The sequence below is a fragment of the Schistocerca serialis genome, chromosome 7 (genome assembly GCF_023864345.2).
Source record: "Schistocerca serialis cubense isolate TAMUIC-IGC-003099 chromosome 7, iqSchSeri2.2, whole genome shotgun sequence".
Lineage (NCBI taxonomy): Eukaryota > Metazoa > Arthropoda > Insecta > Orthoptera > Acrididae > Schistocerca > Schistocerca serialis.
The window spans coordinates 568,603,916-568,618,603 of record NC_064644.1 but is presented as its reverse complement, the minus strand read 5'-3'; the positions used below and the strand labels follow the sequence as shown (position 1 = coordinate 568,618,603).

The 14,688-nt window shown below is 47.4% G+C and overlaps 1 protein-coding gene across 1 annotated transcript in view; it reads right to left on the bottom strand.

Annotated features, from left to right (window-relative positions):
• The window catches only part of LOC126412433 (UDP-glycosyltransferase UGT5-like), a 161,588-nt gene that overhangs the window by 54,668 nt on the left and 92,232 nt on the right, over window positions 1-14,688 (bottom strand). Inside the window, exon 3 of the mRNA XM_050082028.1 lies at window positions 12,074-12,252. Within this exon, the coding sequence (XP_049937985.1) occupies window positions 12,074-12,252 (179 nt within the window). The remainder of the gene's footprint in view (window positions 1-12,073; window positions 12,253-14,688) is intronic.

Below are 14,688 nucleotides of genomic sequence, written 5' to 3'. Positions count from 1 at the left end.
CATCGCCGTCCCCGTCATCGCCCCAGGACTCTCCCTCAGTCCTGAACGTGTGCCCTGGCAGCAGTTTTCTGGAGGATGCTCCTGTACGCTGTCCTACAAGGACATGACGCCCAGTCATCTCTACAACCAGCGTCCTGCCTCCCTCCACACTGTCTTTCGCACCCTCCCTACACAACAAATGTGCGGCATTTTGGGAGGGGGGGAGGAGATTTGCTGGCCGAAGCTGCCATCAGCACACTGGCCGGCAAAGACTTTGCAGGAAGATCGATATTAGGCGCTGAATCAAGTGCGTCTATCAGGAGAGAGGCCAAAGACACAGCCTGGAGCAACACACCGCCAATGCCCTCTCAACCGCCAGTATTTAGACCACCGCCAGCGAGCACGCAGTCAGTCAGTCAGTCAGTCTGTCTGTCCATCGCAGCTCCAGCCAGTCAGTCAGTCAGTATGTCTGTCCATCGCAGTTCCAGCCAGTCAGTCAGTCAGTATGTCTGTCTGTCGCAGTTCCAGCCAGTCAGTCAGTCAGTATGTCTGTCTGTCGCAGTTCCAGCCAGTGAGTCAGTCAGTATGTCTGTCTGTCTGTCGCAGTTCCAGCCAGTGAGTCTGTCTCTCTCTCTCTGTGCCTGCCTGCCTGCCTGCCTCAGTTCCAGCCAGTCAGTCAGTCTGTCTGTCTCTCTGTCGCAGTTCCAGCCAGCCAGTCTGTCTGTCTGTCTTTCGCAGTTCCAGCCAGTCAGTCAGTCTGTCTGTCTTTCTGTCGCCGTTCCAGCCAGCCAGTCAGTCAGTCTCTCTGTCTGTCGCAGTTCCAGCCAACCAGTCAGTCAGTCTCTCTGTCTGTCGCAGTTCCAGCCAGTCAGTCAGTCAATCTCTCTGTCTGTCGCAGTTCCAGCCAGTCAGTCTGTCTGTCGTCTGTCGCAGTTCAAGCCAGTCAGTCAATCAGTCTGTCTCTCTGTCGCACTTCCGGCTAGCGCGTCAGTCAGTTAGTCTGTCTGTCTGTCTGTCGAAGTTCCAGTGAGTCAGTCAGTCTGTCTGTCTGTCACAGTTCCAGCCAGTCTGTCTGTCTGTCGCAGTTCCAGCAATTCCAGCCAGTCAGTCTGTCAGTCAGTCAGTCTGTCTGTCTGTCTGCCTGTCTCTCTGCCACAGTTCCAACCAGTCAGACTGTCTGTCTCTGTCACTGTTCCAGCCAGTCTGTCCGTGTGTCTGCCTGTGTGTCTGTCTGCTACAGTTCCAGCCAGTCAGTCAGTCATTCTGTCTGTCTGTCGCAGTTCCAGCCAGTCAGTCTGTTTGCCTGTCTCTCTGTCGCAGTTCCAGCCAGTCAGTCAGTCAGTCAGTCTGTCTGTCTGTCTGTCTGTCTGTCTGTCATAGTTCCAGCCAATCAGCAAGTCTGTCTGTCTGTCACAGTTCCAGCCAGTCAATCTGTCGGTCTATCGCAGTTCCAGCCAGTCAGTCAGTCTGCCCATACCAGCCAGTCAGTCTGTCTGTCTGTCTGTCTGTCTGTCTGTCGCATTTCCAGCCAGTCTGTCTGTATGTCTGTCTGCCTGTCGCAGTTCCAGCCAGTCAGTCCGTCTGTCTGTCGCAATTCCAGCCAGTCAGTCAGTCAGTCAGTCTGTCTCTGTCGCAATTCCAGCCAGTCAGTCAGTCAGTCAGTCAGTCAGTCAGTCTGTCTCTGTTGCAGTTCCAGCCAGTCAGTCAGTCAGTCAGTCTGTCTGTCTGTCACAGTTCCAGCCAGCCAGTCAGTCTGTCTGTCTGTCTGTCTGTCTGTCTGTCTGTCTGTCACAGTTCCAGCCTGTCTGTCTGTCTGTCGCAGTTCCAGCCAGTCAGTCTCTATGTCTGCCGCATTTTCAACATGTCAGTCAGTCTGTCTGTCTGTCTGTCTGTCTGTCTGTCGCAGTTCCAGCCAGTCAGTCAGTCAGTCAGTCAGTCTGTCTGCCTGTCGCATTTCCAGCCAGTCTGTCTGTCTGTCTCTGTCGCAGTTCCAACCATCCAGCCAGGCTGTCCTTCTGTCTGTCTCTCTGTCGCAGTTCCAGCCATCCAGCCGGTCAGTCAGTCTGCCTGTCGCATTTCCAACCAGACAGTCAGTCAATCTGTCTGTCTGTCTGTCTGTTACAATTCCGGCCAGTCAGTCTCTTTGTCTGCCGCAGTTTCAGCATGTCAGTCTGTCTTTGTGCCTGTCTCGCTGTGGCAGTTCCAGCCAGTCAGTCTGTCTGTGTGCCTGTCTCGCAGTGGCAGTTCCAGCCAGTCAGTCTGTCTGTGTGCCTGTCTCGCTGTGGCAGTTCCAGCCAGTCAGTCTGTCTGTGTGCCTGTCTCGCTGTGGCAGTTCCAGCCAGTCAGTCTGTCTGTGTGCCTGTCTCGCTGTGGCAGTTCCAGCCAGTCAGTCTGTCTGTGTGCCTGTCTCGCTGTGGCAGTTCCAGTCAGTCAGTCCGTCTGTCACAGTCCCAGCCAGTCAGTCAGTTTGTCTGTCTCTCTGTCGCACTTCCAGCCAGCGTGTCAGTCAGTTAGTCTGTCTGTCTCTCTGTCGCACTTCCAGCCAGCGTGTCAGTCAGTTAGTCTGTCTGTCTCTCTGTCGCACTTCCAGCCAGCGTGTCAGTCAGTTAGTCTGTCTGTCTGTCTGTCGCAGTTCCAGCCAGTCAGTCTGTCTGTCTGTCTGTAGCAGTTCCAGCCAGTCAGTCTGTCTGTCTGTTGCAGTTCGAGCCAGTCAGTCTGTCTGTCTTTCGCAGTTCCAGCCAGTCAGTCTGTCTGTCTTTCGCAGTTCCAGCCAGTCAGTCTGTCTGTCTTTCGCAGTTCCAGCCAGTCAGTCTGTCTGTCTTTCGCAGTTCCAGCCAGTCAGTCTGTCTGTCTGTCTCTCTGTCTGTCTGTCGCAGTTCCAGCCAGTCAGTCAGTCAGTCTGTCTGCCTGTCTGTCTGTCGCAGTTCCAGCCAGTCAGTGTGTCTGTCGCAGTTCCAGGCAGTCAGTGTGTCTGTCGCAGTTCCAGGCAGTCAGTCTGTCTGTCGCAGTTCCAGGCAGTCAGTCTGTCTGTCGCAGTTCCAGGCAGTCAGTCAGTCTGTCTGTCTGTCGCAGTTGGAGCCAGTCAGTATGTCGCAGTTCCTGCCAGTCAGTCTGTCACAGTTCCAGCCAGTCAGTCTGTTGCAGTTCCAGCCAGTCAGTCAATCTGTCGCAGTTCCAGCCAGTCAGTCTGTGGTAGTTCCAGCCAGTTGGTGGCAGTTCCAGTCAGTTACTAGCTGAGTATCTGTTCTAGTTGTTATTTGTCAGTTCATGTCAATGGCTACATGTAGTAGTTATAGCAGTTCTTGTACTTCCACAGAATTGAGGCTAACGCTAACTAATGCGGAAGAACTTGTGCCACAACACATGAAATGGATTACTCCTACTACCTTTCTGGAATATTGGTGTGATCTGTGCAACTTTCCAGTCTGAGTGCGGATATTTCGTCGAGCGAACGGTTGTATATGATTGTTAAGTATGGAACTATTGCATCACTATACTCTGAAAGGAACCTAACTGGTATAGAATCTGGACCAGAACACTTGCTTTTATTAATTGATTTAAGTTTCTTCGTTGCTCTGAGGACGTTTACTCCTATGTTACTCATGCTGGCAGCTGTTCTTGATTCGAATTCTGGAATATTTACTTTGTCTTCTTTAGTGACGGCATTTTGGAATGCTGTGTGAGTAACTCTGCTTTAGTAGCACTGTCCTCGATAGTATCTCCGTTGCTACCGCGCAGAGAAGGCATTGAGTGTGTCCCTCCGCTAGCATACTTCACATCTCTTTGGACTTTCTGCCAGGTTTCGAGACAAAGTTTCGTTGTGGAAACTATTATAAGCATCTCGAATTGAAGTCCCCGCTAAATTTCTAAGTTCTGTAAAAGTTCGCCAATCTTGGCGATTTTGCGTCTGTTTAAATTTGGCGTGATGTTTCGTTGTTTCTGTAACACTGTTCTGACGCGTTTTGTGCACCAAGGAGATTCAGATCCGTCGTTTGTTAATTTCTTTGCTATTAATCTCTCAAGTTTAATAAGCCATGGCTGCAAAATACGAGTGTTGACACAAATTCTGTACAGACGAATGGAAAAAACTAGTAGACATCAACCTTGGAGAAGATCAGTTTGGATTCCGTATAAATACTGGAACACGCGAGGCAATACTGACCCTAAGACTTATCTTAGAAGATAGATTAAGGAAAGGCAAATCTACGTTTCTATCATTTGTAGACTTAGAGTAAGCTTTTGACAATGTTAACTGGAATACTCTCTTTCAAATTCTTAAGGTGACAAGGGTCAAATACAGGGAACGAAAGGTTATTTACAATTTGTACAGAAACCAGGTGGCAGTTATAAGAGTCGAGGGACATGAAAGGGAAGCAGTGGTTGGGAAGGGAGCGAGACAGGGTTGTAGCCTTTCCCTTATGTTATTCAATCTGTATATTGAAAAAAACATGGCTCTGAGCACTATGGGACTTAAAATCTGAGGTCATCAGTCCCCTAGAACTTAGAACTACTTAAACCTAACTAACTTAAGGACATCACACACATCCATGAGCGCGGCAGGATTCGAACCTGCGACCGTAGCAGTCGTGCGGTTCTGGACTGAAGCGCGTAGAACCGCTCGGCCACAGCGGCCGGCTGTAATTCTGTCAGAGACTGCAAAGGACCTGGAAGAGCAGTTGAACGGAATGGAAAGGGTCTTGATAGAAGGCTATAAGATGATCATCAACAAAATCAAAACGAGGATAATGGAATGTAGTGCATTGAATCAGGTGATGCCGAGGGGATTAGATTAGGAAATGAGACACTTAAAGTAGTAAATGAGGTTTGCTCTTAGGGAAGCAAAATAATTGATGATGGTCGAAGCAGAGAGGATTGGCAAAAGCAAGGAAAGCATTTCTGAAGTAGAGACGTTTGTTAACATCGAGTATAGATTTAAGTGTCAGGAAGTCTTTTCTGAAAGTATTTGTATGGAATGTATCCACGTATGAAAGTGAAACTTTAGACAAGAAGAGAATAGAAGCTTTCGAAATGTGCTACAGAAAAATGCTGAAGATTGGGTGGGTAGATCTCGTAACTAATGAGGAAGTACTGAACAGAATTGGGGAGAAGAGGAATTGTGGCACCACTTGACTAAAAGAAGATCGGTTGGTAGGACACGTTCTGAGGCATCAAGAGATCACCAATTTAGTATTGAGGGAAGCGTGGTGGGTAAAAATCGTACAGGGAGATCAAGGGATGAATACACTAAGCAGATTCAGAGGGATGTAGGTTGCGGTAGTTACTCAGAGATAAAGAAGCTTGCACAGGAGAGAGTAGCATGGAGAGCTGCATCAAACCAGTCTCTTGACTGAATACCACAACAACAACCTCTCTCAATTGCTGCCGATACTATTTCTTTGAATTCAAGCCACATCTGGTCTACACTTATATTATTAATTTGGAAGGAGTGGAGACTGTCTCTCAGGAGGGCGCCTGTCCCTAAGTATTGGATTGCTGATGATAAAAAAAAATGGTTCAAATGGCTCTGAGCAATATGCGACTTAACTTCTAAGGTCATCAGTCGCCTAGAACTTAGAACTAATTAAACGTAAGTAACCTAAGGACATCACACACATCCATGCCCGAGGCAGGATTCGAACCTGCGACCGTCGCGGTCGCTCGGCTCCAGACTGTAGCGCCCAGAACCGCACGGACACTCCGGCCGGCTGCTGATGATAAATTAGTAATTACTGTTGTACCTCAGAATGATATTTGACCTCAAGGGAGGACATATCCTGTGAATGCAACTGGTATTTTTCGTTTACTTTACAAGGATTTGGGCGTTACAATACTCAATCTCGCTACGATACCCCTGTGTTCACTATTCCCTGTATCCGTTTTGATGCTCTTTATTAATTCAGGATTATTTGTTGCTAAGAGGTCAAGTGTGTTTTCACAATCTTTTACTATTCGCGTGGGCTCATAAACTAACTGCTCGAAATAATTTTCAGAGAATGCGTTTAGCACAATTTGGATGTTGTTTTATGCGTACCTCCTGAGTTAAACATGTATTTTCGCCAACATATCGAGGGAAAATTATAGTCACTACCAACAATAATAATATGGTTCGGGTATGTGTTTGAAATCAAACTGAGGTTTTCTTTGAACCTTCAGCAATTGTATCATCTGAATTGAGAGGTCCGTAAAATGATTCAATTATTATCTTATTCCGATTGCCAACAATGACCTCTGCTCACGGCAACTATGTACTTCAATTTTACGACAAGATAAACTACTTCTAACAGCAACAAACACGCCACCGCCAATCGTGTTTAGCCTATCATTTCGGAACACCGTTAGGTTCTTCGCAAAAATTTCGGCTGATCTTGTCTCCTCGTTTTAGCCTATAACTATTTGAGCATCAGTGCTTTGTATTAGCGCTTGGAGCTCTGGTACTTTCCCAACACAGCTACGACGATTTACAACTGTTATACCAATGGTTCCTGTATGCACGTTCTTCCTGTGTTCGGGCTGCACCCTTTGTGACTGTAGCCCTTTTTCTGTTTTCGCGAGACACACTAACCTGAAAAAACCGCCCACACAGCCCCCTCTACCTTTGTAGCCACCTTGTGCGCATAGTGGACTCATGACCTACTGTATAATGTTGTGCACTCTGACCTTAAACGAATGATCGTGTGTATTTCGTAGGAATTACTTCCCACCAATTGATTTAAGCTTTGAAGGTAGAAGTATCGTGCTGATTGGACTGGAGACATACATCATACCAAATATCACGGAGGTTAACAATAAACTTCATCTGGAAATTAATGGTAAAATCGAAATTATGGAATTTAAACCTGGTGCATACGATATTTACGAATCAAACGAAATTTTTAAACAGTCTGGAAAGGGGATTGAGCTCCGTGCAAATATCAGTACACTTAAGTCCGAAAAAGGAGGGTGACTGCATCTATTGACTTTAAGAAGAAAGGTTTAGTAGGCGCACTACTGGGTTTCACAAGGGAACAGGTTTTTAAGACGGATCCCAATAAATTTTACAAATATGATCGGACAGTTGATACTCTCCCTGTCAGTACAATTCGTGTTGAATGTAACACTGCAACAAACTCGTATCTCAACGATAGACTGATTTATTCAACTTACGGATCCTTCCCATCAGTTTGAATGGGGTGTAAGACTGTTGAGACTCCTACCAACGCTTTATACCTTCCAGTGACAGTCCAGACACTAGTCTACCTGGAGCTGTGTTACCAACTTGTTGACTTTCGTGGTGAGGAAATCATTGTTCGACTACCTCTAAGACAGATGGGAGTAAGGTTTAAAGTCAACGCACACAGCGCACAGCACAGAACTTGACAGCAGAACCGCAAGGTGGGAACACACATGTGATCTATGGCGGATGGGTCACTTAAGAAGAAGAATATTAGCACCCTCTGATGCGAACTCATTAGGAAGTGCAGGATGGTTCATAGACGAGACTGTGGGCAGAACAGAAGAAGAATACTGCCGATTTACTGCATGCATACCTCTAAAAATGCTTATGGAGTACTTTGAAGACATGCGGTGAATTGTTATGAATGCTGAACAGGAAGTTATTCTGGTGTGGAGCGCAACAGACAGCAACTCATACATTCGAGGACTTCAAGAGAAAGATCAGATCATCACTAATAAAATTATATGGAAAATTACACACATAACTGTGGCAGACGAGGAGTGTTTAATGCTTTTTAAGTTCTGAATACCGGTACGTACCTGCCATCAACTTTCTGCTCACGGGAGCTTTCTAAGTATCCAGTGCTATCGACGGCGAGCTGACAAACATGAGCTATTACAATGAAGCGCCAAATAGACTGATATAGGCATGCGTATTCAAATACAGAGAAATGTAAACTGGCAAAATACGGCGCTGCGGTCAGTATCGCCTCCATTAGACAACAAGGGTCTGGCACAGTTGTTACATTGGTTACTGCTACTACAATGGCAGGTTATCAACATTTAAGTGAGTTTGGACGTGGTACTGCAGTCGGCGCACGAGCGATGGGACTTCGAGGAAGTGACGGAGTGGGGATTTTCCCATACGACCATTTCACGAGTGTACCATCAATATCAGGACTCTGCTAAAACATCAAATCTCCAACATCGCTGCGGCCAGGAAAAGATCCTGCAAGAATGGAACCAATGACGACTGAAGAGAATCGTTCAGTCTGACAACAGTGAAACTCTTCGGCAAATGGCAACAGATTCCATCGCTGGGCCATCAACTAGTGTCAGAGTATGAACCATTCAACGAAACATCATCGATATGGGCTTTCGGATCCAAAGGTCCACTCGTGTACCCTAGATGACTGCACGACACGAAGCTTTATGCCTCGCCTGAGCTCGTCACCACCGACATTGGACTGTTGATGACTTAGAACAATGTGTCTGTTCAGACGATTCTCGCCTCCAATTGTGTCGAACGGATAGACGTGAACGGGTATGGATACAACCTCATTAATCCATGGATCCTGCTTGTCAGCAGGGGACTGTTCAAGCTGGTGGAGGCTCTGTAGTGGTGTGGGACATGTGCAGTTGGAGTAGTATGCGGCCCTTGATACGTCTAGATACGACTGTATATAAGCATCTTGTCTGATCACCTACATCCATTCATGTCCGACTTCGGCAATTCCAGCAGGACAATGCGGCAACCCATACGTCCAGAATGGTTACAGAGTGACTCCAGGAACACTTCTCTGAGTTTAAACACTTCTGATGGCCACCAGAGTCCCTAGACATGAACATTACTGAGCATATCTGGGATGCCTTGCTACGTGCTGTTCAGTAGAGATCTCCACTCCCTCGTACTCTTACGGATTTATGGACAACCTTTCAGGATTCATGGTGTCAGTTTGCTCCAGCACTACTTCAGACATTATTCGAGTCCATGCCACGTCGTATTGCGGCACTTCTGCATGTCCACGGCGCCCTACGCGATATTAGGCAGGTGTAACAGTTTCTTTGGTTCTTCAGTGTAAAACCTCTATGCAGCTGGAGGCACTGACACAATGGGCAGTGCAAATGGTTACGTCCAAAATGGGAATAGGTGGGTGAGGAGTCAGAAAGGAAAGTGGGTGCTCCAGTGTTAAGCCAGAAGAGGTTAAGTTGGTCAGCCAAGAGAGCACCTCTCTGACAGGTCCTGGGAGAACCCCAAAGAGGATGATATGCATTAAAGTCATCAAGTAGCAAAAAAGGGGAGGAAGCTGCCCAATAAGCTGAAGGAATGACGGAGGCGCTACGGTCGCAGGTTCGAATCCTGCCTCGGGCATGGATGTGTGTGACGTCCTTAGGTTAGTTAGGTTTAAGTAGTTCTAGGGGATTGATGACCTCAGATGTTAAGTTCCATAGTGCTCAGAGCCATTTGAACCATTTTTTGAATGACGGAGGTACATAAATGGCACAGAGGGAAAAAGTCAGGTGGGGAAGGAAAAGGCGAACTGCATCAGTTTGAAGACAGGTAGTCAGATAGATGGGCTGAATATGAATGTCATCTCGTACGAGCAGCATGACATCCCCATGAGATGAAATGCAGACCTCAGGGGGAAGGTCAAAACGAATCAAAGTAGTCGCGAGGATGCAATTTCGTTTCCGACAGACAGTACATAGGGATGCTGTGATGCTAAAAGCAGCAGTAATTCCTCTTTGTGGGACCGAGGGCTGTGAACATTCCGCTGGAGGACAGTCATGAGGAGGAAGAGATGTAGGGGTGTCAACCTGGCGGCCACCAAGTGACAGCCAGTGTAGAGTCGCTACTACAGAGCACAGAAGAAGGAGCATCCTGTTCCATGGGGCCCACAGAAGCATCAGATTGCTTGTGCAGTTGGTCTGTGGAGTCCACCAGCGAGACAGAGGCTGGCCAAGCTAAAGTAACACATGGCGACACCACTGCAGAGGGTCTCCGAGTTGGCGAAGGAGAAGACCGTTTGCCTTTGGTGGACTGTACAGTTAGAGGAAGACTTGGACGTTGTTTGGCTGGAGGGACGGTGGAAGTCTTCGCTGGAGTACTCCCCCCATCGTTTCCTGCCTACTGGTTGTGTAGCTGGTGGCTTCGCCCCTTGAGGCGACTGTTTCCGTTTGTGGTACAGCGGGATGGGGGGATGGTGATGCTGCCTTGACACTGGGCGATTTCACAACTTCAGAGCTGAATTTGAGGTCGCATATCTGCGTGACCATGTCCTTCATGGAATGAGGGATAACAAGAACAGAATTATACGTGCCAGATGGGAGAACACAGGATTTGCAACTAGCCAGTAATTTGCGAGCTACTGGGTAAGACACTTTTTCCTTTACCCGAATCTCTTGGACAGCCCGCTCATCAAGATACATCGGACAATACCAAGAGGAGGCGGCACGGCTGCCATTGCAGTTGATACAGCAGGGAGAAAAAGGTGGACAATCACCCTCGTGTGTGCATCCGTACCACAGATTACACATTTTGTCGTTGAAACGATGACACTGACAGCAGGGCATCGGTTTCGGAATGTACGGCCGGACTGTGAATTTCATAGCCTGATTTTTATCTAGGACGGAAGCAGCACCCTATAGAAGGTGAAAAAGAGTGTGGGTGGGCAGTAAGGAGGAATTTACCTTTTTCATTACGCCATGGATGTCAATGACACCCTGGTCAAAGAGATAAGATTGGATTTCGCCCTTGGAAAGACTGTGGAGCAGCCTGGTGTAAATTACACCATGGGAAGAATTCAAAGTTCTATGGGCCTCAACACGAACAGTATTACCGTGGTGAAGCGAGGCAGCAAGCAGTTTTTGTGCTCCAAAATCAAAAGTGGTCTCCAAAAGCAAATTGTCATTCCATTAACGAGAGCAGGATTTCACAGGGCCAGCAATTGCATCAACACCTTTCTGAATAATAAACGAATTTACTACGGTGAAGGACTGACCATCTTCAGCACGTGAGATCATGAGGAACAGTGGTGCAGTGGTAAGGGTCTTTGAATCATTAGCGTCATTACGTTTACGTTTTGTAGGCATTGAGTGGGAAGATGATTGACTCATCGTGAGGAAATCCCCCATGATTACCAGCATCTCCGATGGCGCGCTCCTTCTAACTGGGGGCTCCCTTGACAAGGGGGCGCACCCAACTTATGTGATTGTTCACATCTCAGGACACACGCCTAGAACCGCTCGGCCATTCCGGCCGGCTTCTCTATGTGCTTCGTTATCGATTAGTGATGTGCGTTTCGTTCATTATAACTATGTAAGAGATATTTTGCTGTGATTCGTGTTAGGGTTTCACTGTGGCTAGGACGTCAGCGACTGTTAGTGTCGATTTGCAGCCCAGTCAGCAATCGTGATAATCTAATATATAAGAAACTATCAGCCTCGATTGCGGTAATGAAACCAACCTTTACATAGGTTTCAGCCCAAGTAATTGAGCCTTCTTCAGAAGATAGACGCGATTCTATAATATGTCTACGTGGGCATGGTCTAGAAGTAAAACTAAAACAGCCTGAATAGGCATAGTCACATTTTAAAAATGCAGTACATAGGTATTAAGTCACAACCAAGACAAACTCCGGCGAGCGCCTCGTCTCCATGGACGCCGTGCGGTGGGCCTCGGGAGCCCACGTGAAGCTAAGTAGACCTATAAGACGAGCTACATGTTGATATGTAGCGCGTCTTCTAGGTCTACTTAGTTTCATTTGCTGTTTGACATAACTTTAAGGCAACGAATGCAAATTAATCTTCTGCTGTTTCAGTACGTAATTACGTAGCATCATGTTTGTTCCAAATGGCGCTTGGTAGTTGTAGTAAATAAAACACCGTTCATCTTTTGCGGCTGATCGGTGATGAGCCTCTCTGACCTACTCTGACGGTTTTCAGTGGACCATGCTGGTCCCTCTGGTGCTCATCAGGGCTATCAATACGTTACTTGCTGGACTTCTTTCAAAATATTATTGTCGGTCTTCGTATGTGTTGCTAGATTTTCTCGTTGGGAATGAATTCCGCAAAAAATTTCATTATTTTCACCATTCTGTGTTAGTACTTACGCGACATGTGAACTGCACATTAGGCTATATGGCATGAACTGGCCACTTACTTTAGCCAGTCCTGTAGAGCTTGGTTTTTGAGCTCATCGGTGCAGCAGAAGACCCCCAGCTCGTGGTACGCCTCAGCCAGTTTCATCGGCCACGTGTCGGCCAGCACTGTTTTGTTTAGCTGCTGCAGGAACGAGTAGGACGAAGACAGGTCAATCGCCTTGTACTTTGTGTCCTGGAGCTGAAATACAAGAAAGCGTCCATACAGAAGAGAGCCCACGTAGTCCCACAAGATCTGCGTGTACTAGCATCCACTACTTCGAAATAAATATTGTTGTGGGTAATAGAGAAAGAAAAAGTAAAATTTTGTCGCTGTCGACGAAAGCACATCTTTAATTCCAATACGATACGCGGTAGATATAATAACGTTTAAGGGAGATGAGATGTAGAACAACAGAATATTAGTACACACTCATGCTCATAAATTAAGGAGAATGCTGATACATGGTGAAACAACGCTCTGGTGGGGGGTTTGCTGGTTTAAATCACCTCGGGGTATGACCATGCGGTGCATTTGACCTCCAGTCGTCGCACGGTGGCGCTGGCAACAGTCCACATACGCAGAGGTGTGTCGGTGCATGTCAGAGTACGGTGCAGCGTCCAGACGTTTTCAGACGTCCTAATGGTGACTGTGTGTTGAAAATAGCTCAGAGAACACATATTGAAGACTTTATAAGGGGTAGAATTACAAGGGCGACTGGAGGCTGGTCAAAGAAAGCAGGTCGTGGCACAGGCCCTCCGTGTGCCACAAAGTGTGATCTCAAGATTGTGGCAACGATTTCAGCAGACCGGATACGTGTCTGGGTGCTACAGTACGGGACGTCCACAGTGTACAGCACCACAAGAAGACCGATATCTCACCATCAGTGCCCGCAGACGACCACGGAGACTGCAGGTAGACTTTCTCGGGACCTTACGACAGCCACTGGAACAGTTGTCTCCAGACACAGTCTGCAGACGACTGAACAGACACGGTTTATTCGCCTGGAGACCTGCAAAGTGAATTCCACTGACCCCTTGTCACAGGAGAGCCCGTAAAACCAGGTGTCAAGAACGTAGCATGTGGTCATTGGAACAGTGGTCCCAGGTTATGTTCACGGACGAGTATAGTCTGAACAGTGATTCTAGGCGGGTTTTCATCTGGCGTGCACCAGGAATCAGATACCAACCCCTTAATGTCCTCGACAGGGACCTGTATGGAGGTCGTGGTTTGATTTTTTGGGATGGGATTATGATTGGTGCACATACACCCCTGCATGTCTTTGACAGAGAAACTGTAACAGGTCAGGTGTATCGGGAGGTCATTTTGCACCAGTATGTCCGCCTTTTCAGGGGTACAGTGGGCCCCACCTTCCTCCTGATGGATGATAACGCACGGCTCCACCGAGCTGCCATCGTGGAGGATTACCTAGATACAGAAGATATCAGGCGAATGGAGTGGCCTGCCTGTTCTCCAGATCTAAACCTCATCGAGCACGTCTGGGACGCCCTTGGTCGACGTATCGCTGAACGTCTTCAAACCCCTAGGACACTTCAGAAGCTCCGACAGGCACTGGTGCAAGAATGGGAGGCTATACCACAGCAGCTGCTTGACCACCTGATCCAGAGTATGCCAACCCGTTGTGCGGCCTGTGTACGTGTGCATGGTGATCATATCCCATATTGATGTCGGGGTACATCGCAGGAAACAGTGGCGTTTTGTAGCACATGTGTTTCGGGACGGTTTTCTCAAGTTATCACCAATACAGTGGACTTACAGTTCTGTGTCATGTGTGTTCCCTATGTGCCTATGCTATGAGCGCCAGTTTTGTGTAGTGCCACGTTGTGTGGCACCACATTCTGCAATTATCCTTAATTTATGAGCATGACTGTATAACCAAATGTAATAATAGTTAATGGAGAGTCTTGTTCCTAAATATTGAAAATAAGGAGAAACACGATTCGAACTCCCATTTGTGTTTTGATAAAATCTGGTAAGTAACGTAAAAGAAATCAAGAATAAGGTAAACTACTGAAGAATGTTATTCAGGGTGATTTTGTCAACCATACACAAACACTAGGGATTGATCGATGAGAGGATATGGAACAAGAAAGGTCTAATGAACTTATGTCCGGAAGTGCTCCGTTTCCATGCTAGAGACCATTTATTCAATCATACATTGTTACAGAGACTGTGGTCTAATACCGTGCAACCACAAATGGCTCTGAGCACTACGGGACTTGACATCTGAGATCATGAGTCCCCTAGAACTTAGAACTACTTAAACCTAACTAACCTAAGGACAACACACACATCCATGCCCGAGGCAGGATTCGAACTTGCGACCGGAGCGGTTGCGCGGTTTCAGACTGTAGCGCCTAGAACCGTTCGGTCACACCGGCTGGCCGGTGCAGCCACAGTTACAGTATGTGTTGAAAATGGTTTCCATATGCCTTAACGCATGCGTGTATGCGCCGTAGCATTTTCTGTCTCACACGTTCACATCGACCAGACTGCATCCGAAGTGTGTCAAAGGCTCCACTGTCTCCACATCTGGACTGGGCTCTGCACATAGGATGCTTCTGAGATGGCCCCATAACCGGAAATCACACGGGTTAAGATCTGGTGAACGAGCAG